This window comes from Microcebus murinus, chromosome 9, assembly GCF_040939455.1.
Source record: "Microcebus murinus isolate Inina chromosome 9, M.murinus_Inina_mat1.0, whole genome shotgun sequence".
In the NCBI taxonomy this organism is placed as follows: domain Eukaryota; kingdom Metazoa; phylum Chordata; class Mammalia; order Primates; family Cheirogaleidae; genus Microcebus; species Microcebus murinus.
The window spans coordinates 28,202,350-28,229,321 of record NC_134112.1 but is presented as its reverse complement, the minus strand read 5'-3'; the positions used below and the strand labels follow the sequence as shown (position 1 = coordinate 28,229,321).

At 38.3% G+C, this 26,972-nt stretch overlaps 1 protein-coding gene across 1 annotated transcript; it reads right to left on the bottom strand.

The window, feature by feature from the left end:
* Nucleotides 1-3,719: 3,719 nt before the first annotated feature.
* TRA2A (transformer 2 alpha homolog) lies at nt 3,720-25,749 on the bottom strand. The gene is made up of 8 exons (XM_020289877.2): nt 25,501-25,749; nt 14,779-14,912; nt 11,437-11,602; nt 9,824-10,012; nt 7,240-7,355; nt 5,209-5,337; nt 4,781-4,848; nt 3,720-4,619 (listed from the first exon to the last, which is right to left on the bottom strand). Exons 1-8 carry the CDS (start codon nt 25,534-25,536, stop codon nt 4,609-4,611), a joined length of 849 nt encoding a protein of 282 aa, XP_020145466.1. The 5' UTR covers nt 25,537-25,749; the 3' UTR covers nt 3,720-4,608.
* Nucleotides 25,750-26,972: the final 1,223 nt, after the last annotated feature.

The following is a 26,972-nucleotide window of genomic DNA, read 5'->3' as shown; positions in this document are numbered from 1 at the left end:
TTGTGTGTGGGATTTCTAAAAATTACTTACACCTTTCTTCTTTCTTTCCTTTTTTTCTGAGACAAGGTCTTGCTCTGCTGCCTAGGCTAGAGTGCAATGGCATCATCATAGCTCACTGCAGGTAGTGGAAATAAACGTATCATCCCACTACAAAAAAGAAAAAAACACCACAGCACCCAGCTACCTTTGTTTTGTATATTCATTACTCATTGATGGTATATTTTTCACCTAGCCTTTTAACATCAATATCTGAATTGCTTTGTAGAATACAAAACTGCACTTATTTTTACCATTAATTCATTTAATTTCAAATTACTTTGGAAGGAAGAAGAAAATTCACATTCAAAATTAACCTAAACCGGCCAGGCAGGGTGGCGCACGCTTGTAATCCTAGCACTCTGAGAGGCGAGGTGGGTGGATCATTCACGGTCAGGAGTTCGAAACCAGCCTCAGCAAGAGACCCCTGTCTCTAATAAAAAAAAGAAAATAACTGGCCAACTAAAAATATATAGAAAAAATTAGCCAGGCATGGTGGTACATGCCTGTAGTCCCAGCCACTCAGGAGGCTGAGGCAGGATTGCTTGAGCCCAGGATTTTGAGGTTGCTGTGAGCTAGGGTGACGCCACGGCACTCTGGCCAGGACAACAGAATGAGACTCTGTGTAAAAAAAAAAAAAAGTTGAATATTTTATTATTTTGCTGCAAAGCTGTTGCTCACTGTATAAAAATAGCACCAGCAAATGCAGTATATGCAAAATTAAGATAATATTGTTTCATCTGATACTGTACAACCAAGAAAAACTTCAATACTCTTGGTTATTTCCAATGGAAAGACCATTAAGTATTTCAGCCCAAATCCTAGTATGGATGTAAGCAAGTTACAGTATTATATAAGGCTTAAGATAACAACAATGATACCTTTGAGTTACATAATTTTGAGACAGAGTCTCGCTTTGTTGTCCAGGCTAGAGTGAGTGCCGTGGCATCAGCCTAGCTCACAGCAACCTCAAACTCCTGGGCTTGAGTGATCCTTCTGCCTCAGCCTCCCGAGTAGCTGGGACTACAGGCATGCGCCACCATGCCCGGCTAATTTTTATATATATATATCAGTTGGCCAATTAATTTCTTTCTATTTATAGTAGAGACGGGGTCTCGCTCTTGCTCAGGCTGGTTTTGAACTCCTGACCTTGAGCAATCCGCCCGCCTCGGCCTCCCAAGAGCTAGGATTACAGGCGTGAGCCACAGCGCCCGGCCCATAATTTTTATAACTAGTTTTCTACCATGGATAATTTGATGAATTCTGAATACTAGTCTAAAAATCAGACTATTGTCAAAAAGATGCATATTTTGTTTACCTATAATCATTAGAAAGTTAAGGAGTATTTTCTTTCATTAGCAGTATTGAGAGTAGTCGTCTGTTTGCCACTAATTTAAGACAACTATGCTGGGTTATTTCATACTAGTTTATTCAGAGGTTCCATTTTCACTCAATAGATTTTATGTATTTCTCATATGCTTCTTCACTCATTAGTTCATCTAGTTCTGAATTACTCAGTGTCATCTTGATCAGCCAACCATCTTTGTAACAAGATTTGTTAACAAGTCCAGGGTTTTCTGCCAGAGCTCCATTAATTTGTTACTTCTCCTGATAAAGAATAGAGTTCACTAGCAGCTTTCATACTTTCCAAAGCACAAACTCATTTAATTTTGTTTTTTTTTTTTTCCCCTCCCCCTTTTCTCCTCTCCCCTCACTCATTTAATTTTGTCCCAACTTCAGGCAGACTCCAGTAAACAACATCTACCAAAGCTTCCTGTGCAAAATTGCTGATTCCCACTCTTCCAACACCATTTTCTGTTGTTACCCATTCATATTTTTTTTGTAAATTTATGCACTTAGAGTAGAGCAGCGTACGAACAGCGCCCAAGGCTGTAGTGGTAGGGCGTGGCAGTCACTGAGGCCAAGCGCAGGCTGCAGGCCACAGCCCCCATGCTACGCGCAGTGGCAGTGCCATGTTCACAGGGTACTGCAATTCTCATTTTTATGGAAGAACTTACCTCTTGATTCTTGAATCACACCTCATCCCATTCCCCTTCCTCTCCCTAGCAGCACCCAACCCTGTGGTTATTACCTTTGTCCTTTCTTGCCTCTTTTCTTCTTATCCAACATTCCAGGTATGCTACTAGCTTAAGGCCATTATACTACTTACTTGCTGTTCCCTATATGTAACATTTTCTTCCCCCAGGGACCCATATTCTATAGATATTCCTCACCTTCACATCTTTACTCAAATTTCACATTCTTGGGAAGGGCTTCAAAGACTACCCTCTTTAAACTTGTGTCCTCCCTCTTACTCCTTTATTCTCCTTCCCTGCTTTTTTTTTTTTTTTTTTTTGAGACAGAGTCTCACTTTGTTGTCCAGGCTAGAGTGAGTGCTGTGGCGTCAGCCTAGCTCACAGCAACCTCAAACTCCTGGGCTCGAGCGATCCTTCTGCCTCAGCCTCCCTGGTAGCTGGGACTACAGGCATGTGCCACCATGCCCGGCTAATTTTTTATATATATATCAGTTGGCCAATTGATTTCTTTCTATTTATAGTAGAGACGGGGTCTCGCTCTTGCTCAGGCTGGTTTTGAACTCCTGACCTTGAGCAATCCGCCCGCCTCGGCCTCCCAAGAGCTAGGATTACAGGCGTGAGCCACAGCGCCCGGCCATCCTTCCCTGCTTTTTATCCATACCACATATGTAACATCGAAATGTCTTGATTGTGGCTGTTTTCACTTTGTTGTTGATATATTGCTTAAGTTTTTAAAGTACTCCTATAATTAACAGATTGTTAGGGTTATGGTTCCTAGTCATTTTATTTGTTGCTATTATATTTTATCATTATTATTAAGAGACAGAGGGTCTCCCTATGTTACCCATAGCTTTGGTGCAGTGGCTATTCATACAGGCATGATCATAGCACGTTCAGCCTCAAATTCTTGGCTTCAAATCATCTTCCAGTCTCAGCTTTCCAAGTGGTTTTAACTACAGGTACATGCCACTTTATCCAGCTTCCCAGCCTTTAATAACATGGTTTAACAACAAACACCTCCAGGGGCCAACAAAAGATTGCCAACTTTATTCTTTGGATATCCTTTATTGAAAAAAAATATTTTAAGGACAGGCTTTTTGAAAAGTTAGTTTTTAGTAACAATAACCTGAGACACTTCAATTCCAAAGTTAAACAAAATTCTCTGATCCAAATGATAGGATATTAATGTCATAACAATCTAATTTTATTCCTACTGCTCCTAATACCTTTTAAAGGTCATACCCTAAATATCCTCCCCCTATGTTATACTGTAGTCAAATTAAGTGATGTTTCCTACCAGAATATGGACTTCTTGAAGTTGTGAACAACCTACTTATCTTTCCTTCAGCATGGTGCTGGTAATGAATATTCTCAGTTACAATTTGGTTCACCAATAAAACAAAACAAAACAAAAAAAAAAAAAAAGAGGAAAAACAAAAAGACCAAAGAGAAGACAAAGATTAAGCATTCAGGTAGACAAAAAAAAAATATTTGAAAAAAGATAAATATTAGGAAATGAAAACTCAGGATGTGCAAACTTTTGTATAACTATGTATTGGAGAAATATAGGGAAGAAGAAAAATGTAAGGGTTCGTAAGCCAATCCAGTTATATTTCTCCACTGTTCTACAATAATGAGACAAGCCCATTTTCAAAGAAATTAACTTTTATTTGAAAGATGACTACATTTCCCCACATGTATCTTCTAAGGACTCTACACTATACAATAACCTGCTTAATCATTGTCCCAATACCAAAATTTCTAACAGCAAATTATACAATTGCTCTAGGTAATAAATAAGGGTTGTCCTTCACTGATTAAGGGAATACTTGAATAAGTTTAACACAAAAATCACACTTTACGTTTTTAAGATTCAACAGATGTATTTCAAATACATGTTTTGTAGGAGTCCACAAGCTTGTCATATCTAAAAATGACTTAATTTTTAAAGTTCAAAAATTCTGTACTTTCAAAGAAATGGGCAAGTGTTTTCTATAGCTTCAAACTTTCTAAACTCAACTATTTGACTGCTCCATGCCACCCCAGACAAACCTGACATGACTGAACTACTTCAAGTGTTACTATTAATATTTTCCCCAAAAGAAAATAAAAAAAAAGGGGGGGGGAGCTCATCATGAATGCAGATCTCTAATACAGTATCTAACACAAAAGAAGCTTTTAAAAGATCATTTCTTTCCTCATGTGATTAGCTAGGAGTTTATCTTCTATGAAAGCAAAGAAATCATTTACAAAGCATAACACTGGGGTTTCCTTTTTTTACTCAAGATAGTTTAACTACTCAAATGACAACAATTACATCGTTGAGAGTACAATAAAAGGGATGGAAAACAGCAACACAATTGACAAAAGTGTAGATGCTGAATAAATCAGAGTTTTTTTAAAAGTTTTTTTTTTTTAAGGAGTAGGAAGGATCAGAAGTGTGGGGAAATCCAGAATTATAGAAAAAAAAAAAAAAAGAAAGAGAGAAAAAAGAAAATAAAGAGAAAAAATGTTCTCAGCTGCAACCATTCCATTATCAATAGCGTCCTGAAAGAGAAAGGGCAAAAAAAAGTTATAAGATGACAATTACAGTTTGATTTGCCTAATATTTTTCTATCTACTAACTGCCACCATACACACTAATACTATAAAATCAGCCATTAATTAGAAATGAGGTTTTTAATACTACAAATGCAAAGTTCACATACTTGGACTGTAGGAACGAGATCTTGATCGTGATCTGTAACGACTATAATAAGGAGAAGGTGATCTTCTTCTGTAAGAAACAAAAGATTATAGACTGAAGCAGCTTTTGAAAAAAAAAAAGAAACAAAAGATTACTTAGCACACTACACAATCACTTCACTGAGCCAGATGAAAATAAGAATTCCTCATCACTGAAAATAATGTACCCAATATGAAAACTATTAAGTTCTCTGTGTGCCAAAGAGACTAGGACAGTAAGCACATGGCACAACAAAACATTGGCAAAAAAAACAGATAGTTAACCTCCTGTTATCAAAGCATCATATATAATCTATTTTAACCATCAAGTTTTTATTGATACATATCACACAAAAGTGTCAAATAACACTATCATCTAACTTAGAACAGAAAATTCAAGTTAAAACATTACCTGTACCGGTAATCATAGTCTTCATATCTGTCATACCCACGATCATATCCTCTATCATAGTAAGAATCTCGACGTCTGCCACCACCTCCACCTCCGCCGCCACCTCCACCTCCACCACCGCCACCACTACTATAGAAAAATGTAAAAATTTTACAGTGTGAATGGTGTTTTCCAGAATAATTTACTATAAATTGATACCTTAATAAAAATGGAAGGAGGAGAGAAAAGGGAGAAAGAACTCTTTCACGCCAATTGCCTCTATATCTCATTTTATTGAGATGGTATTTTGCTTTGACTTCTTATTCAGGATATACACAACCAAGAATGCTTTCACAAAGCTATAAACTGTTATTCTATTAAAAAGCATTGTCCACACAAATAAATGCTCAATCATAGGAAAAAGGAAAGAAAAATTTTTTTTAAAAATTTCAAGTTTTCAAACTCTAACATCTTTCTCTTGGTATTTTCCAAATTCCTAAACATAGTAGCACTAATTTCACTAGAGTTTTCTGTAGGCTCTCCTTGCGAAAACACACACTTCACCCAACAAAACCTTAAAAATTAAATCAAAGTCTAGGCTGGGTGCAGTGGCTCATGTATCTAATTCCAGCACTTTGGGATGCCAAAGTGGATCAATTGCTTGAGCTCAGGAGTTTTAAGACCAGCCTCGGCAACACAGTAAAATACTTCACTCCTACAAAACAAAACAAAAAAAGAGAGCCAGATGTGGTAGCCTGCGCCTGTAGTTGAAGCTTACTTGGGAAGCTGAGGCAGGAGGATCACCTGAGCCCAGAAGTTCAAGGTTACATTGAGTTATGATCACACCATTGCACACTAGCCTGGGTGACAGAGTGAGAGCCTGTCTTAAAAGAAAATACAAAGAATGCCTACATAGTCAGCTCTCCATATCCATGGGCTTCCACATCCATGAATTCAACCAACTCAAGGATAGATTTCTGGGGGAAAAACTGTACCGAACGTGTACAGACTTTTCCTTGTCTTTATTCCCTAAACAATACAGCATGACAACTATTAAATAGCACTTACATGGCAGGGCACAGTGGCTCATGCCTGCAATCCTGGCACTCTGGAGTTAGAGATGGGAGAATCACTTGCCCTCAGAAGTGACCAGCCTGAGCAAGAGCAAGACCCTGTCTCTACTAAAAATAGAAAAATTAGCCAGCCATTGTGGTACACTCTTATAGTCCCAGCTACTTGGGAGGCTGAGGCAAGAAGACTGCTTAAGCCCAGGAGTTTGAGGTTGCAGTGAGCTAGTGAGCTATGATGACAACACTGCACTCTGCCCAGTGCAACAGAGACTTTGTCTCAAAACAAAACACAACAAAAACAAACAAAAAACAAAACAAAACCCCAAATAAACAAAAACCTGCAAAAACCCCCACTTACATGGTATTAGGTATAATATAGAGATGATTTAAAGTATATAGGAGAATGTGCATAGGTCATATGCAAAACTATACCATTTTATATCAAGAACTTGAGCACTCTTGGATTTGGGTCTCCTGAAGGACCTGGAACCACACTCCCTCTTACACTGAAGGACAACTATATTCCTTTTTTCACTCCCAAGAAATACCTCTGCGAATACTGCCGTTGGTTGTATATATTATAAGAAAGCCCTTTATTAATGTTTTGCTCATTTAAAAAGCTATGGCTTTTTAAAAAAAACAAACGCTAGTATCAATAAAACCTGCCTATACACAGAGGCTTCCCAGATTACATAAGAACAGAAAGAGAATAAATATATAAATAGCACATGATATTTTTCTAGTATTCAATAATTTTTCTATTTGTTCAGTATCAGAAGAGATAGGAACATGCTTTGATAGTTTTAAAGAGTTCTCCTGCTCATATATATATATATATGTAAAAATAAAGTCTCGAGGAATGTATACCTTTCAACTGTAATTATTAGGACAAAAATCTTATTTTCTAATTAATCAAAATTTGCATTACATTTCTGGCAGATTTCATACTTTAACTTATAAAACTTAAAAAAAAAAATCTTACTGAGTTGGCCTGCCCATGTAGATGCCTGGTGTAGGTGTGTGTGCTCTCTTGGTGATAGAATAATCCACACGAATTCTTCTACCATCCAGCTCCATTCCATTTGCCCTTTCCATAGCCTATAAAGAAGAACAGGCATAGAAAGTCATGCATAATTCGCTAGCCCACGAAATAATCATTACCTAAAATTAAGTAGAATATTTAAACTCCCAATTTTGAAAATAACAGCAATATAACTTGGATAAGGGACTGAAGATACATTTATTTCTAGACTTCAACATTGTACGGAACGCATTTTAATTTACTAAACCCAAAGTGTAGTTAATAAACTTTTCTCCAAGTAATTTTCCAGCTCTGGCTCAGTTCCCACTACCAACAAGAACAAGAAGGAGAATGGGGATAAGAAGTCTTTTCGTGGCATCAGGCTAGCTCATAGCAACCTCAAACTCCTGGGCTTGAGCAATCCTTCTGCCTCAGCCTCCCGAGTAGCTGGGATTACAGGCATGAGCCACCATGCCCTGCTAATTTTTTCTATATATATTAATTAGCCAATTAATTTCTTTCTATTTATAGTAGAGATGGGCTCTTGCTCAGGCTGCTCTCAAACACCTGACCTTGAGTAATCCGCCCACCTCAGCCTCCCAGAGTGCTAGGATTACAGGCGTGAACCACCACGCCTGACAAGAAGTCTTTTTAAGCTAAACTTTTTGTAGGCTGCCCAGGTAGGCTGCCATTTCACTTACAAAGACTGACTTCAAAACATTTAAAAGGGTGAGTTAAGCTTTATATAGGTTCTATCTATAACCTGCCTACATTCTTGTTCTTTAGTTTACAGTCCAGTATACTGACACAACTCAGTGAGCAGCCCAGAAAAAAAAGAAAGATATATAAACAGATACAAACACGTAATTACAGTAATGCCTTTCAGCCTCTGAGAGGGAACCAATAAGGACATAATTTTAATGTAATTCACAAATGTTTCACCTTAAGAGTCCCTCAAAATTTTTTTTTTTAAAGCTAGTCAAATTTAGCAGTGGGGGGTTTTACACCAACTTTAGTGGCACTAATGTTAATAAATTCTGACAGTCCACTACTATCACCACATCAGTTCTACTCAGATCATCAGGCATCAGATTCCCATAAGGAGGGGGCAACCTAGAACACTCACATGCACAGTTTGTCAGGTTTACACTCACATGAGAATCTAATGCTGCCGCTTATTTGACAGGAGGCAGTTTTTATACAGTGATGAGAGGGATGGAGAGTGGCTGTAAATATAGATGAAGCTTTCAGGCTTGTGGCCCAAGTTTGGCACTGGTCAGAGGCCTGGGGGTTGGGGACGGCAGCCTTAGGTAACACACTGCCACCTAGTGAACTCCAAATATAAAGAACTTGTAAATACAGCAACAAGTCCTATGTCTTTATACCTGAACTCACATTGTCAATCACTTTGCCCTTAGCCACCAATAACAATAAATGCAATAATAATTTAACTACTTCAGTAAATGCAAATATTTGCAAGAAGTTCTTTGGAATCTAAGTAAACCTGCCATTTTTATTTTATCCAGAACACCACCAAGTGATAAGTCATGGGGAAAACCAAAGGATAAGATCAAGTTTCAGCCGGGCATGATGGCTCACTCCCATAATCCTAACACTCTGGGAGACTGAAGTGGGAGGATCGCTCAAGGTCAGGAGTTCAAGACCAGCCCGAGCAAGATCGAGACACCCCCTTCCCTACTAAAAAAAAACAGAAAGAAATTAGCCAGACAACTAAAAATACATAGAAAAAACTAGCCGGGTATGGTGGCACATGCCTGTAGTCCCAGCTATTCAGGAGACTGAGGCAGAAGGACTGCTTGAGCCCAGGAGGAGTTTGAGGTTGCTGTGAGCTAGGCTGATGCCACGGCACTCTAGCCTGGGCAACAGAGTGAGACTCTGTCTCAGAAAAAAAAAGAGAACATTTAAATACTTTACTTTTTCCATGAACTCAAACACATATAGCTCACTCTACAAGGCCAGATTTCACTCAAGACATAGCTAAATCAGAAAGCATAAGCTAGGCCGGGTGCGGTGGCTCATCCTAGCACTCTGGGAGGCCGAGGCGGGTGGATCGCTCAAGGTCAGGAGTTCGAAACCAGCGGGAGCAAGAGCGAGACCCTGTCTCTACTATAAACAGAAAGAAATTAATTGGCCAACTAATATATATAGAAAAAATTAGCCGGGCATGGCGGCACATGCCTGTAGTCCCAAGTACTCGGGAGGCTGAGGCAGTAGGATTGCTTGAGCCCAGGAGTTTGAGGTTGCTGTGAGCTAGGCGGATGCCACGGCACTCACTCTAGCCTGGGCAACAAAGGGAGACTCTGTCTCAAAACAAACAAACAAACAAACAAAGCATAAGCTAAATCAAGTGAAACTATGGCCACTCCAATTATAACAGAGAGGTAGAATTTGACTCAGGTCAGAGTTAGAGAGGACATAAAGTTTATAGAATTGGGAGTCTTTTAGTCAACTTTTAATAGTATCCCAATACTATAATCATACATACAAAAAATTTTTTAAATGAAAATTATTAAAACAAATTTACCTCCTTTGAATCATCTATTCTCTCAAAATACACAAAAGCAAATCCTCGAGATCTTCCAGTTCGCTGATCATAAACCACATTGACACCACTCAATGGTCCATATCGAGAAAATACTTCACGAAGATCTCTCTCTGTTGTATACAAACTGAGGCCAAATACTCCAAGACAAGTGTTGGGATCTGGATTCGCCTATTGAATAAACATGTTATTTAAATTTAATTAAAACTCCAAATTAAAATCAAAATTAAAAAACAAATTATTTAGAACACCTTATCCAATACACAAAGAATATATTATTTCTAGTCATTTGGAAATAAGATTTTAAGAGAACTAAAGCAGACAAACCACATTTTACAGTTCACAGTACACTTATGCCTTCTTTGAAATATATATACCTCCTGGCTATATAGCCTGAATAAAAGCGTTTGGACACTCTACTCTAGCTCAGCAATTTTTCAGAATGTATCCTAAGAATTCATCCTCAGTTTACTACTGTATTCCTAATTTATTCAAATATTTCATATCCCTAATAGATCTGTAATATGACTCCCTCTTCTCCATTTTCATTCTTTTTTTTTTTTTTTTTTTTTTTTTTTTTTTGAGACAGAGTCTCACTTTGTTGCCTAGGCTAGAGTGAGTGCCATGGCATCAGCCTAGCTCACAGCAACCTCAGACTCCTGGGCTCAAGCGATCCTTCTGTCTCAGCCTCCCAAGTAGCTGGGACTACAGGCATGCGCCACCATGCCCGGCTAATTTTTTCTATATATATTAGTTGGCCAATTAGTTTCTTTCTATTTATAGTAGAGACGGGGTCTCGCTCTTGCTCAGGCTGGTTTTGAACTCCCGACCTCGAGCAATCCGCCCGCCTCGGCCTCCCAGAGAGCTAGGATTACAGGCGTGAGCCACCCGGCCCATTTTCATTCTTTAGCAAGGATATTCTTTCGATGTTTCCACAATCCAGGTTTAAGAAATAAATGTAGATTTCAAAACAACTTTAAAAGTCAGTATCATGTGGGAGAAGCGCAGCACAGCATAGTAGTTAAGCACAGGAACTTTACTGGCTGGGGTCTACCTGGGCTCTGCCAATAAGCAAAAACCAAAGCAAACAAAAAACCAAAAACCCCTCCATGTCATACACCCAAGACTCAGTCTCCTTATCTATAACATAACTCACACTGCACAGATATTAAAAGTATATATTATCACTAGAGTTTTTAGTATTTCCTCAGTCTCCCCCACCCCCCCCCGTAAAACATGGTATCGCAATATTTTCAACTCAGTTTATGCTTTTCATTTTAACTTTTGCAATGTATTTCTTTCCAAATTTCATCTTTTTAAACTATTCAAAAGTCAACCAAAGAAAACATATTCCCTGTGTCATCTGTCACAATACACATAAGCTTACTAAGATGGTGGCATGTCCTTTATTAGTATGTCTATGACATAAAAGATTTTCCTTTTTTTCATTTTGAAAGCTAAAAAGCAGATTAAAGAGGTTTCTGGAGTACCAATTCTAAACAATGGCTTAGCTTTCATAAAAGCTAGATGTTACACCATGACTAACACATAGGAAAGAAGAATCAGGTTTTCATTAACTTTTATAAACCACATACCCTGCTGCCTGTATGTCTTCTCCGGTTAGACATTGGAGAATGACTTCGGCTCCTTCGTCGCCGGTATTCTGGTGTATATGACCTACTTCGAGATCGTCTCCTGTGAGAGTGAGAGTGGGATCTGGATCGAGTGTAACGTCTATGAGAATGCCTCCTTGACCTTGACCTTTGAGAGAAATAAACTTAGGTAAAAAATTCTAGAACCAACACCCTTCTCTCTCCCAAGGATGTATGCACTATCCCTGCCTATTCTCACCTCCTTCCTTAGCAAAGGGTATTCTTCCTCTTGTTCCCTTAAATCACTACTGCAACATCCTTCCACTACCACAACCACAATAGAATCCTTTGATTCTTGGCATCTTCTCCCTATAGTTCTATATTTCCTTCACTGTTAAGTATCATTTCCTTTCCAATCTTTTCTTATCCTGTAATGTAATATCCGCTCAATTATTTCATCAACAACCTAAATGTCCATTCTCATCCAATAGATACTAGGCTGGAGTACAGTGGGACGATCATAGATCTCTGTGACCTCAAACTTCTGGGCTTAAGCAGTTATCACTCCTCAACCTCCTGTAATCCAACTCATTCTTACCATTCATATGATCCACCCTTATGTAAAATTACTCAGACCAGTAGTGATGACAGCCATATAAGAATAACTTCTACAAGGCTTTCAATAAATGTTACAAATGTTAAGGGCCACAAAGTTAAAAAAGAGATCATATGGGGAAGGGAATAAAACTAAGGAGGGACTTGATCCTCTCCATTTTCCTTAGCACTAATAATTTACAGTCCCCATTTTTTTGGGAGACAGATTCTCGCTCTGTCACACAGGCTAGAGTGCAGTGGCATCATAGCAGCTCATTGCACCCTGAAACTTCTGGGCTCAAGTAATCCCCCTGCCTCTGCCTGGGACTACAGGCACACAACCACCACTCCCAGCTAACTTTTTCTTATTTTTTGGTAGAGACAAGGCCTCACTCTTGCTCAGGCTGGTTTTGAACTCCTGAACTCAAGCAATCCTCCTTGGCCTTCCAGAGTGCTACAATTACAGGCATGGGCCACCATGCCCAGTCCCAATTTTTAAAATAAAAACACTCTTCATTTAAAATATCAACTGTTGGCCAAGTGCCATGGCTCACACCTGTAATCCTAGCACTCTGGGAGGTCAAGGTGGGCAGTTCATTTGAGCTCAGGAGTTCAAGAGACCACCCTGAGCAAGAGCAAGACCCCGTCTCTATTAAAAATAGAAAGAAATTAATTAGCCAACTAAACATATATAGAAAAAAATTAGCCGAGCATGGTGGCACATGCCTGTAGTCCTAGCTACTAGGGAGGCTGAAGCAGAAGGATTGCTTGAGCCCAGGAGTTTGAGGTTGCTGTGAGCTAGGCTTACAGCCATGACACTACAGCCCAGGCAACAGAGTGAGACTCTGCCTCAATAAATAAATAAATAAAAATAAAATATCAATGCTTACTTTTTTTTTTTAAAAAATATCAATGCTTACTTTTAAATAGTAAGGAAAGTAAGACATCAAAACTCTTCAAGAGTCCCTACCCTTTTCTTTAAATCAGACAGTGACAAATGCTATGAAAAAAGAAATTAAGTGTAAGGGAATAAAAACTGTGCTCTTTTATGTTCTTGGGTGACAATCAAATGACATGAGAATTATCTGAGAGAAAAGAATACTCTCATTTCTACAAATGAGTGTAAAAATACACTCATTTCTACAAATTCTACCCTGTGTTATTCTGCACATGTGTATTTAATTAAATAATTGATGGGTTAGTAAATTAAGCACTGGGTTAGATCCTGAATGTAACAGAAAATGGCATGACTGTGGATCAAGAAAAGTACAGTCTTTTAACTGATTCTTCTGTGTCATGCTCCTTTGCAAGCAGACTCTTTTCAAAGATATAAATTCAAGGTTTCTACCAAAGAAATCCAAGAAATGACAATGACGTATCAAACTAAAATTGTCCAGGTTTTTAAATTTTATTCCACCCCAGTATACCTGGCACATCAGATACAGTGAACTCTGCAGCAGTTCACTAGAGTTTTTGTTGTTGTTGCATCATCTAGAGACTCCCCCCCCCCCCCATTATATCTGACCAGAGCTCCAACCTAGACAAGAGTCATAATCATCAGGTAAAATATGCCATTGGAATGTGAATCTTAAAAATGCTTCTCTTAGCCGGGCATTGTGGTGCATGCTTGTAGTCCCAGCTACTTGGGTGGCTGAGATAAAAGGATTGCTTGAGCCCAGGAGTTTGAGGTTGCTGTGAGCTAGGCTGATGTCATAGCACTCTAGAGCCCCGGCAACAGAGTGAGACTCTGTCTCAAAAAAAAGAAAAAAAAAAAACCACTTCTCACTGTGTTAACCAACTAGTATACACATCAAACTTTCTCTGCATAAATTACATGCAAGTCTCCAAAGCAGAAAACTGACTTTATTGTACAAACATTGTTGGCATAAAATCAAATACTGTCACAAATGCCAAGCACATTTAAATCAATATTTATTTATTTTGTATTTTAATTTTTTAGAGACAGTCTCATTTTGTTGCCTGCCTATAGTGCTACAGTGGCCATCACTGTAGCTCACTGCAACCTCAAATACCTGGGCTCAAGCGATCCTCCTGCCTTAGCCTCCTGAGTAGCTGAGATTATAGGCATACATCTGCACACCTGGCTAATTTTTCTATTTTTTGTAGAGATAGGATCTTGCTCTTGTGTTCTGGCTGGTCTCCTGAGCTCAAGTGATCCTCCTGCCTTGGCTCTCCCCAGAGTGCTAGTATTATAGGAGTGAGCCACCATGCCTACCCTTTAATTTGTATTAACAGCTAGTATCCAAAAGATTAACTGGGCCAAGAGATGATTGTAAGTCTTTATCTAGAATATATTTATCTATCATTTATTTTTTTTGAGACATGGTTTTGCTTTGTTGTCCAGGCTGGAGCAAATTGGTTCCACCATAGCTCACTATAGCCTTGAACATCTAGGCTCAAGCAAAGCCTCTCAAGTAGCTAGGACTACAGGCATGCCCCACCATGCCTAGCTATTTTTTGTAGAGACAGGGTCTGGCTATGTTGCCGAGATTAGTCTCAAACTGCCGGGATCAAGTGATCCTTCTACCTCACCTCAGTTTCCCAAAGTGCTAGGATTACAGGCTTGAGTCTATGCACCCAGGCTATTATTCATTTTTAAACTCTTCAGAAAAATAATTATACTTCACGATTTGGGTTCTTTGCTGAAATTTCTACTCAAAATGTAGCCTAAAACCCGTGTCATGAAAAATCCAAGAAGAACACCGCAAGTATTATTTTAAACACACTTACCTGGATTTTGATCTTGATCGAGAATGAGATTCAGAGTGTTTGGAAACCCTTGATGGACTACGAGATCCTGACCTGCTCTCCGATTTTACACGAGCAGGAGTTCCCGTTGGAGATTTTGACTGAGAGCGAGACTCCTAACAAAGAAGACAGTATTACAAATGGCACTGGTCACGTAGATGCCTAACACCTAACATTTAAAGTACCGTAATTATTTATATTGATTGCTCCTGAAAAACAAATGGTTAGGCAACACCCTCCAGAAAAAATTTCAGCTCATTAATAACCCATCGTTAATACTGCTAACTGTCCTCAATAATTCCCTACTTGAACCAGATCACCAATTCTCTATTAACTAAGTAATCATGCAAATTCATCTACAACTTGATCATACAGACACTGGAACATAAACCATACATTTACTTAACCTAGGACCCATTCATTCTTCCAGATTCTTTTAATTCTACTTCACTCTTGCTTTCTACTTCTCTTCATTCTTCATTGAGTTTTTCATTTTTCATACTTCGTGTATTCTTCCCCAATTCAAACAATTCAAAATAGCCTTAAAAAAAATATTCAAGTGCTTCTATCTGACCAATCTTCTGTTCAATTTTTTCCCCCATTCAATTTTAATTTTCTGATCTTTAATACTTTTCATTAGCCTTCTTTTATCTTGATTTATCTTCCACATTCTTGGAAAAAACTCTTCAATTTCTTCACGAACATTAACCTTAATGGAAAAAGAACATTTAGTATATTTAAGCACGTGGGGATTATAAAACTCTGCTGGAGTTCAGAATGTTATCTACCAAATGGAAAAGCCAGCAGGTAAAGTGCAAATAACTAGTTTATTTAAAAAAAACAATTTTATAGTCTTTAAAACTGTTCAAAAGTCTAGTTTCTGACAGTTTACTGAATTTCTCTAAATGTTTTTCTTTTTTACCACACTCTTCACCCTCCTCCCCTTTCATGTTTCATTCTAGTTCCTAAAATATAAACAATTTTAATATACTTAATTCAAATATAAACCTAACATTAACTGTAGTTTTCCCCCCACCTAAGTGTTAAATTTTCACTATTTTATAACCTGGAGATTCTTAAAAGCAGCTCTCACTAAGCCATGCTAAGAAATTGAAATATAGTTAAAGCAAAGCATCCCAGGCTGAAATATTCGCACACACCTATCTAAACTGGTGCATTATATAGCACACATGCCAAGGTTCAAAGAAGTCAAAAAAGTAGTAAAATTACTAACACCTTGTCCCAATTTTGTTTCATCACTATTTTTTGCTCATTCTGATTTAACTAGAAATAATTTGTTCTGAAGACAAGCATACTGAAAAAAACAAGGGGAAGAATGAAATTCTTAAAATTCCCCCCATGGCTTGTTAATTCCTGAAATATGCATTTTTCCAACTATGCCACTTTAAAATGCACATGGAATATCACAATGTGCGAGAAGTCACAAAATCTGTATCATGATCTTTGTCTTTGATCCCACCTCTTTGCTCAGTTTTTTTTTTTTCCTGGCCTGTGACATAGAAGGCATTGCTCATAGTTTTTGTATATATTTTAGGTATTTATGTATACTTGTATACTTTCAGTATACTTTATGTATACTTTCAGTGATTATATCCTATATCAGAAAACAGACTAGTTTCTGAAAAAGCTGAATATAAACAAAAACTTTCCAAATAATATAATTTATAACTGATTAAAAACTTGTTTTAAAATTTGACAGCTGATTATGACCCAAACAGGACTGACAATGTAGTTTCTCTGTCCATTTAAGCCTTGGTTATCACTGTAATTACCCAATTTTATACCAATTTCATTTACGCCATAATATTATCACACAACTTTCAAAAACACCTTCCTTAAAACTTCCTTTACTTCAAGTTTAATATCAAAAGACTTATCAAGAATTGTACTCTTGTCACTAGATCTACCCATCTTTTCAGATGAAAACTACCTTTCTGTTCGATACCAACCATTCCCATTTAGCTATCTAGAACAAGTCTTTCACTACACCTCAGATACCCTCAAAATTGCTGGACAGATGCCTGGAAGCAGGCATAGCAATGCTGGCCTTTTCACTCATTGAAACCATGAAAGCAGCATACTCAGTATTTTAAAAAAAAGTATGGCTAAACTGCTTACAATTGAAGTTCACAGGCTGGTTCATTAACTAAACTGATAAGAATATCTTCCCCTCTTTTTCTCTCTTGGTTTTTCCCTTCTATAAAACAGACCCTCTGGCATAATGTTCCTTTATGCTACTGTTGAATAGCAGTAGCTGGAAGAGTACCTATGAACATCACCAAAGCCCTTGTTACACACACATATTAGAAAGCTTTGCTTTGTGAGACACTGTAAACCTTTAATTTTACTAGGATAGAAATAAGAGTCTTATATTAAACAGTTAAGTCAATAACATCTCAAAATTTAAATTTTAAATCCCAGTTGTGGAGTAGTAAAACAAAGTATTAAGGTATGATAGAATGTCTCTTTTGAAAGACATCAGCATATTTTAAAAGAAGTTTAGCTTTTTATTACCCAAGATATCCACAAATGCCTAACCTCTTTTGTTGTCTGCCCTTCTTCTCTTTACATCTCTGGGAAATCTAAATCTGAATACATTTCTTCATGGAATCATCCAAGATTAAAATAGTCCTCTCAGGTCCCTTTAACTCCTAGTTGCAAAGTTGTCTCTATCATTTTAACTTAATAAACTTAATTCTTTATAAATATTTTTACTAAAATACCAAAAAAATGGCCCATTTTAAGAACTGGTGGTTAAATAGTCTTTACAAAGAAAAAAATGGTCATATTAATATTTACAATTTTAAAGCAACTTATTCATCAAAAACTGCTACCAAATAAATGTCCCTTTCACTAAACTCTGCATTAAAAATCAAGCTACAAGAAGTCCTTTACGAAGGACAAATACTAGATAATCCTTTTCTATCTTTAACTTATCTTCATTATGAAATAATTTCAAATCTATTCAAAGGAATTTATAAAACTATTCAGAATTTAGAAACTGAATTGAAATTACAAACAGAAAAAAAATTGAATGCTGGGAAGAGGTGGTATCTGCCCTGTTTTACCAGACCACCAATTCTTATAGCTGTCAAGTCAAGAAGTTGACAAATTCCTCAGTAACCTGGCTCCAGGATCCAAATATTAAAAATATATGCTGCCAATTTGAATGGGCAAATTAACGATTCCATCAATTCATATCACAGATTTTAAAAGAAATCTCAATGAGGTCTCCAGTCTACCTCATATACTATAAACTGGAAGCCAGGCACAGCACAACCTGCTTAGAAGGTTTTTCTCCTGGTGTTTATTTACTTGTTTGTTTTTAACTATTCTTTATTACCAAGATACCTCTGGTGGTATCTTGATATTTTTCCATGTATATTATGCACTGTAAATAAGCACAATAACCATGTACTATTCTTTTAATCAGGGTTATTATATATATAAACACACACATATTGTTGTAGAACTTAATTCCTACAACAAGCAATAACTGCAGTCTTTTAGTAAGGCCTATATCATATTATAGAGGGAAACAAACCCCAACACAATACATATGCTTAGTACTTAATACTCATTAAAATAAACACACATAAACTAATATAAATGCTACATTGTAACCCATTCCAATATTAAGGCCAGGCAAATTCTATGCCAGGCCTATAGTGCCAAATTTACACAAATCCAAGTCTATGAGTATAGTAATACACAATGTGAGTCAAGCAAACTTACTCAAAATATATTTTCCTAAACACTCTATGAAACTGGAGGTGTATTTCCATAGAAATATACTGGTGCATTTAGATAAATCATATGTCCCCAAAGGGGGGAGAATGCACTTAAATTGCTCAAATATCTTGTAATATTCATTGTATTAAAAACTTCATGACGATGTCTCTCCCTTCCTCAGGCTGGTCTTGAACCCCTGAGCTCAAACGATCCACCTTCTCGTTCCTCAGCCTCCCAGAGTGCCAGGATTACAGGCGTGAGCCACCGAGCCCGGCCCAAGAACTTCATTCTTTAGGACTTGTAAGAAACTGTCTATCTTTAACCCAATTCAGTCTATAGAAATAAGAGTTTCTGCTTCCTTCCTCTTGGGTATAATAGGATACTTCTTTCACAAATTCTTAGGCTGTTAAAAAAACACTGCCAGTCTCTTCTTAAACCATAACTGCCATTAGGGCAATCCTCTAAAAAGAAAATACTGTTTGCTTATTAGTTTATTTTAAACAATTTCCTTTCCTTTAAGGTCACACCTGTACACTGCACTTTTTTTTTTTTTTTGAGACAGAGTCTCACTTTGTTGTCCTGGCTAGAGTGAGTGCCATGGTGTCAGCCTAGCTCACAGCAACCTCAAACTCCTGGGCTCAAGTGATCCTCCTGCCTCAGCCTCCCAAGTAGCTGGGACTACAGGCATGCACCACCATGCCCGGCTAATTTTTTTTTTTTTTTGTATATATATTTTTAGTTGGTCAATTAATTTCTTTCTATTTTTAGTGGAGACGGGGTCTCGCTGAGGCTGGTTTCGAACTCCCGACCTCGAGCAATCCGCCTGCCTCGGCCTCCCAGAGTGCTAGGATTACAGGCGTGAGCCGCATGGCTTGTACACTGCATTTTGAATGAGTTTTCAGTGGTTTCTATATGCAAAGGCTCAAAAATATTCTAATACTATATGTGTATTTTCTAAAGTTTAGAATAGTTTTGGAATAACTTCTATCATAAAAAATGATTTACTAATTGGCACTTATATAAGCAAACAAACTCATGTCACAATTGTTTGATTATAAAGACTAAAGTGGTTTAGCTGTATTAAAAGCTGATAAACAGCAACTAAAACCAAAGTACTAAGAACCTGTTATGGCATTCTCTGCTTATGCTCTCATCTTCTGGTGTCAGAGTATTTCTTAATCTTGGGTAAATCAGATCCCAAGGCCCTGGCTTCAAGGAAAAATCATTACTTCTCAGGTCAGGCCTAGTCACTCACACTGTTGGTGAAAATTACCGGACAATAAGGATTATACACAACTATACAGGGAAGTAACTTAAAGGAGGGAGGAGAACTACATTTCCTTTTATTACCCTCCTCTCAAATTTTCTGTAGTGTTTACAATCTTTTCCTCATCTGACTGCTACCATTTCCTCACCCCCACTTCTGTCCTACTAAATCTGCTAAAACATATGAACAATTAATCAGTATTAATTCCCTTAGTGTGTGAATACACACCTTTTACAAAGGCCCCAGGGGTAGTTGATACTTGAGTAATCAATGATAGTATTTAAGTTTTCACTGTCAGACAAGTTCTAAGAAACTACTATGGTGATTATTCATGTCATTTCAGACTTGTTATCCTACCCGAGTTATATTACAGGTAAAAAAAAGTTCAGTTCATTTAAAAAACTAAGCCTATAGACAAATTTTACTTTGTCTGTTTTTTTAAAATGACTCTCACCCCTAAATTTAAATTCCTTGAGATTCTTTCAGATGTCAAGGCTCTTTATTCTCACTTTTTTTTTTTCCAGACAGAGTTTCACTCTGTTGCCTAGGCTAGAGTGCCCTGGTGTCAGCCTAGTTCACAGCAACCTCAAACTCCTGGGCTCAAGCAATCCTTCTGCCTCAGCCTGGGACTACAGGCATGTGCCACCATACCCGGCTAATTTTTTCTATATATATTAGTTGGCCAATTAATTTCTTTCTATTTATAGTAGAGACGGGGGTCTCACTCTTGCTCATGCTGGTTTCGAACTCCTGACCTAGAGCAATCCGCCTCCCAGAGTGCTAGGATTACAGGCGTGAGCCACTGCGCCCGGCCAGCCTCCCTAATTTTTTCTATTTTTGGTAGAGACTGGATCTCACTCTTGTTCAGGCTGGTCTTGAACTCCTGAGCTCAAAGATCCTCCAGCCTCAGCCTCCCTGAGTGCCAGGATTACAGGCATGAGCCACTGAGCCCTGCCATAGAAACAGTACAAAGTATAAGCATCTATGACATCTGAAAATCTGTTATGCACTATGGGTATAATTACTTGCACAGCTCCTTTTCAAAATTCTGCCTTCTACTCATATCGAACAAATTAGCACCCTTCAGTGAAAGAATTTCAAATATTAAAATTTGAGATGTTTCCTTAATTTTACAAATTCTCTGCTTAAATAGGGGCAGGGGTAGAAGAACAATAAAAAAGGATTAAAATTAGATGATAGTACTTAATTTTAGGAAAATAATCCCAAGACAAACAAGACTTTCTCAGGTTTAATACTATCCCTACCCCAAGAAAGGAAGCTTTATCCTTTTGTAATAGGTCAATTTGGCGAGATACACGAAATTAAATTGCTTAAGTAGCTATGATATCCCTCACATTGATTATTCTAAAATTTCATTAAAAAATTTAGAGACCAATTTAGAAGATTTTCTTTTATTTAAAAAAGAGCCAGTTCCCAAGTTGGGTTTTGAATGAGGTAATCACCACTTATAACATTATCAGGTTTCAGAGAAGTAAAAAAAAACCTCCCCATATTTCTTCTATTCTTTATCAAAATATCTTCACATACAACTTTAATTCTAAATTAGTACAAATGAATTTTTGTTTTGCTCTTCACTTTTATCATCTAATCACCTTATACAATAAGAAGGGAACTCTAGAAGTCTCTTAATACTCCAGCTACTCAAAAAGCCAGAGCAAACCCTGAAAAGGAGATGAGGATAAACAATATCTTTCCTCTTCAACTGTAATACAAAGCATAAATTAACTGTGGAGTTATAAGACAGACCCCTAAACAATTAAGAGTCATTAACCTTTACTGTAAACACTGGGCTAAATGCATGAATAAGAATTGCACAACAAAGTTTAATTTTTAAAAATTTAGAGTGGGGAAATAAAATAAGTAAAATGATAAGAAAGGCTTAAATCTCCATTCTCTTTAATTTCTAAAAAGAGCATTAAAATTTTTTGAGGTCAAATCCTTATTTTAGTTGAAGCTGAATGAAGTAAACAATTCACTGCTTTTATGAAAATAACATGAAAAGCCACAGCTCAATCACCCTCACTGCCAGCTTGAGGACATTTCCACTTAAAATGTTTGTTACCTTAATACACATATTCCAAGGAAACTGTTTCATGGACCTATATTTAATGGCACCATTATTCTCCTAGATTCCTTAAAAATTCTCTAATTCATTCTTTTAATTTTTCCTTTTATCTTTCTTGTTCCTTTTTACTTCCCTATGGCTGGAAGTCTCCTTCATTCTTTATATTCCAATGCTGTGCTGTTTAGACCAGATTTTTTCATAATTTCCTTTCTTATGTTAAGTGCTTCCTGCTGCCCTTCCCGTACCAATCTAAGATCTTTGCCAATATTCCTTCCATCATGTCCCTCCCAGAATTAAGGATTCATAGATGGCACCTTAGCCATTATTAGCACCTTAGAGCATAATGGATTAAGTCCAAATTCCTAAACCTAGTATTCAAAATCCTCCATTATCTGACTGCATATTTAGTCAGATTAATCTTTCACTATTTCGGCATAACTTCCTCATTGTCACTCCCATACAATCAGTATTAGTTTAATTTCCCTAATCATAAAATCTACTGAAAGTTTTGTATCTTAGGTAAAAGCTTTCCTGTTCTCCTAGTTCACAAAACCATTCAGGCTCATTTTCTGAATTCCTTATTAATTCCATAACACAGAACTTGATTATATACTTACTTTTGCCTCGATTTGAACTGTCAGTCATCTCAAATTAGACTGCAAGTTCCCTCTTCCTCAAGAACACTTACCCTTACTAAAAAAAAGCCCTTTTTTTCTGAGTTTTACCTTTTCAGTTTTCACTGAGTTTCACCTTGAGTTACTTACAACAGAATCCAGACAATTATATTTTCTTTCCTAAAGTTTTACTCTAGTCCTTTAAAATGGAAGAGACATTAGTCTATAATAGAAAATTAAGCTTCAGTAACTGCTTTTTCAAACTCCATTAAGAGCTGAGACACTGAAGTACAGTGTACTTTTTTCATTTCTAAAATGCTAATATTACTCCAGCCCTTGCAAGATTACCATGAGCAGTACATTAGAAAACATATCAAAGATCTTTAGGGTGGTAGATCCTAAGATGCTATAAAAGTAGGCAATACTAATACCAGCTCTGTTTCTTTAATGTTTGGGGGGCTCTAGAAAGTTACCCTGTAATTCTAAATGGTCTTCTTAGTAAGACAGGGTTAATATGTGCCCTGTTTATAATCTACATAAAACAAATGAAATTGCACTTTAAAGTATTAGAGTTGTCCTCCTCATTAAAGAATTCCTAAATAAAGGGAAAATATTAATTAAATCCAAAAACTGTATTTGTAACTCCATAAACACGTTTGATAAGCCTAACATATGAATACTGACTTGCCAATGTTTTCCCTAATTTTAACAAAAGTTTGAAGCCTGATAGCTATTTAAACATCTTGACACCCATCATTTGAAAGTCGTTTTTTGAGCCTAAGTGGTTGTTATATGTAGATATCTTAACCCACAAAAATAAGGACATAGCAGTTGTATTACAACTGGCTTATGGTCAGCAGAAAAAAGTACTCACTGTAGTTTAAAAACCAAAAGCACTAGTGAATATTAAATTGCTTTAAGAAATAAAAGAGACACCTCCAGAAAACATTCTAGCATTCTCCTAATTCTTTAGTTATAAATAAGGACAACTGCCTCAATCTAAAAACTAAAACACAAAACTAAAAAGACATAAAATATGAGCCTGGAAGCATTAATTATTCAACTGAGTTGATTTACACTAAAATACAGCTGGATACCACTTGTGAAAAATATTTACTACATAAGAAAGCCCTTTATTTCTAGTTAACCAATTGTCAATGCCTACACACATTTCAGATTAAAAGTTGATGGGAATCTCATGTTACTTACGTAGGTGGGTAAGGTGACAATATCTATAACTTACTCCTTTCCTTCATTTGACAACAAATTTAAAAATAACTAAAGGTAACAAGGTCCCACTAGTAGTCCTCTTCGCTTCCCCACAAACCAAATCAGAATATAAACAAAAAAAAATGTTTCTGTAATGAAAGTTAATCGAAGGAAAGATGAATGGACAACAAAATTTCTTCCCATAACAACCTAACATTTTCAAAACCAGCAGCAGTTTACAACTATCACCAAATATTTTTATGGCATGATTTCACAAAGTTCTATTGGGACAACCACCCTAAAAAATGAGAAGGTTCACCTATTCATTTCCAAAAAACCCAATCAAAGAAATTAAAGGTAGCTTCTTTGTTTCTAACCGATTGCTCTAAAATCTCTTTCCTCAGGAAGAACTAAAGCCTAAAGCGGCCTTCTGATTTGACTGACTGGTTCCAGGTGTTTATATCATGAACTTCCTTCCAAAACAGACAAAATTCATTCCCTCCAGCACAGCCTAAGAAGTGTTTTTAGTGTTTCCACTAGTGACTAGAACCGACACAACAGCTGGAACGTGCTGCCCGGGGCTTTTGTTTTCTTTTCAGGGTTTCACCACTAACTCACTTCCACCCATTTCCAGTATGAGGGTAACTTTGGAAATATAACTCAAACCTTGATAAACGTTCTAATACATTTAAGCTGAGGGATAACGTACTGTGATGTTTATTTTCAACCGACCCCAAATAAAGAAAACCTTCTGACCCTTCTTTGCTTAAGGATGGAGTTGAGAAGAGAAATGGGACAGGGCCTGTTAATTTTCAGGTACCTCTTAGAGTATAAGCTGACTAGTTATTTTTAAATTACTGAGCCATGAAATTCGTTCAGTTATTTAAGATTAAAGAAAGATGATTCCCCCCCTTTTTTTTTTTTTTTTACCGTAGAAACCTGTAAAGGAGTGATCAGTTTTTAGATGAAAGGTCACAGGAAGAAAAGCATTAGAAGTTGAGATATGAAGAGAAAAAAACCCAACATCAAGGAATTAGAAAAGGCGTTATAGCATTTCCACATTCATTCTGAAGTGAAAGGAAAGCAGAAGGGACATTAAGGGAAAAGGGGCTCCTCGCGTAGTTTTCCCCTCACAGCTCTCGTCTTAAGAACGCTTAAGGGTCGGTGCGGTCGTTGACTAACCACTTCATTAGGCTCGTCCCACCTTCAACCTCAAGGCTTTCGCCTTTATAGACGCAACGCCGCCGGTTCCAACAGAGACGCGGCCGCTCACTGCAATAGAGAGCCAAGGAGACACAGGCCCCAGCTAGTCCCACGCCAGCTTCTCCCCGCCCGGAAAACAGCCCCGCGCACTCTCGACCCCCGAGACCCTCTACGATGCTCGGGGTCGCCAGAAATGCCACCGCAGGAAGCACCTACCCCTATCCGGCCGGAGGGGAACTCCCTGCCGCCTCCTCCCGCCCCACCGCGACGGGGCCCCACACCTCGGAACGGAGATAAGGAAGCCTCGGAGGTGGGGGAAGGGGTGAGGACCCAGGAGTCCAGGTAGCAGTCAGCCTCCGAAAAAAAGGGTGAGGGGTGTTATCCGTAGCGTTTGGGGAAGGAGTAGAGCCCAGAAGCCATCTTGGGATGTGAGGAAGCAATCGCGATGGCTCCAGAGGTTGCTCCCCCGGGCCCTCGCAGGACTCCCCGCAACCCCGCCCGACCGCGCTCGTCCCCGTGAAACCCCGAGCATCGGGCCGCCGCCGAGACGGCTCCCGCGGCTTTGTACTCACTCTGCCCTCGAAGTTGTTCTCCTCTATATCGCTCATGTCGGCCAGGCGCTCCGCCAGGACTAAACAAGAGACAAGTCTCGGCTCGAGGGCCGAGGGCCTAATCAACCCGCTGACTGGACCGTGGGGAGGGGGAAAGAGTCGGCAACAACGGCCACTCCACTCCACTCCCACTCGGTCGCAGGCCCCGGCAAAATGGCGCCGGCGCCGCCAGAAACCTTCTGGCCTCCTCAGTGCGCGACGTCAGGGGGCGGGCCTCTCTGTGACGTCACGAGGCCCCGCCCCCGCGAGGCTTTGTGTGGGCTCGGCCTGGAGCGCGCCAGGGGCGTGTGTTCTGAGCCCTGCGCCCGCCCTGGCGGCGCGTCCCTACCCTAGAGCTCCCAACTTCGGGCTCGTCCCTAGCGCGTGAACCCTTTTGAAGATTTTAAATCACCAGATGACCTTAGCCTTTCTAAGTATTATCCAACTGGATTCCGATATAAGGGAAAAAAACTGAAAGCGTGTATGTATTAATAATAGGCTATTGTTTTTGATGTTTTCAGCAGCCTATATTACTTTTCTTCAACGTTTGTCCTTTTTAAGGTAGAAATAATACACGCACAGATGAGATTATAATAAAAACCCCACAATTCCTTGCCTCATCCCTCCCTGCCTCCAGTCTCCCCTCCCGATTTTATTTTTATAATGCTTAGCTCCCTTCTAGTCTTTTTTTTTTTTTTTTTTTTTGAGACAGAGTCTCGCTTTGTTGCCCAGGCTAGAGTGAGTGCCATGGCGTCAGCCTGGCTCACAGCAACCTCAAACTCCTGGGCTCAAGCGATCCTTCTGCCTCAGCCTCCCGAGTAGCTGGGACTACAGGCATGCGCCACCATGCCCGGCTAATTTTATATATATATCAGTTGGCCAATTAATTTCTTTCTATTTATAGTAGAGACCCCGTTGCTCTTGCTGAGGCTGGTTTTGAACTCCTGACCTTGAGCAATCTGCCTGCCTCAGCCTCCCAAGAGCTAGGATTACAGGCGTGAGCCACCGTGCCCAGCCTCCCTTCTAGTCTTTTAGGCTTAGATACTTCCTTAAAGCTTCATATCCAACACGTCCCAAATCTATCCACTTGGTTCCCAATCAATGGTGATAATTTCTGAGATGACTTTGAACATTAGTTGTATAATGCAATTTATTTGTTTCTTTATTTTTATTTTTTCTTTCTTTTTTTTATTTTTGTTAATTTTTAGTATAATGCAATTTTTAAGATTAGTTTCCTCAATTTTTTTTTTCCTCACAGTGCTTTGTGATAAAAAGGTTGACCTGGGCCGGGCTGGGTGGCTCATGCCTATAATCCTAGCACTCTGGGAGGCCGAGGAAGGCGGATCGTTGGAGCTCAGGGGTTCGAGAGCAGCCCGAGCAAGAGCGAGACCCCGTCTCTACTAAAAATAGAAAGACAATTAGCTGGACAACTAAAAATATATACAGAAAAATTT

Coding starts and splice junctions, on each gene's coding strand:
- TRA2A (XM_020289877.2), bottom strand. CDS start 25,536: ATGAGCGATATAGAGGAGAACAACTTCGAGGGCAGA. Junction 7,356..9,823: donor GAATAGATGATTCAAAGGAG/GTAAATTTGTTT, acceptor TCTTCTTTATAG/GCTATGGAAAGGGCAAATGG. Junction 5,338..7,239: donor TACATGGGCAGGCCAACTCA/GTAAGATTTTTT, acceptor ATTTTTCTATAG/TAGTGGTGGCGGTGGTGGAG.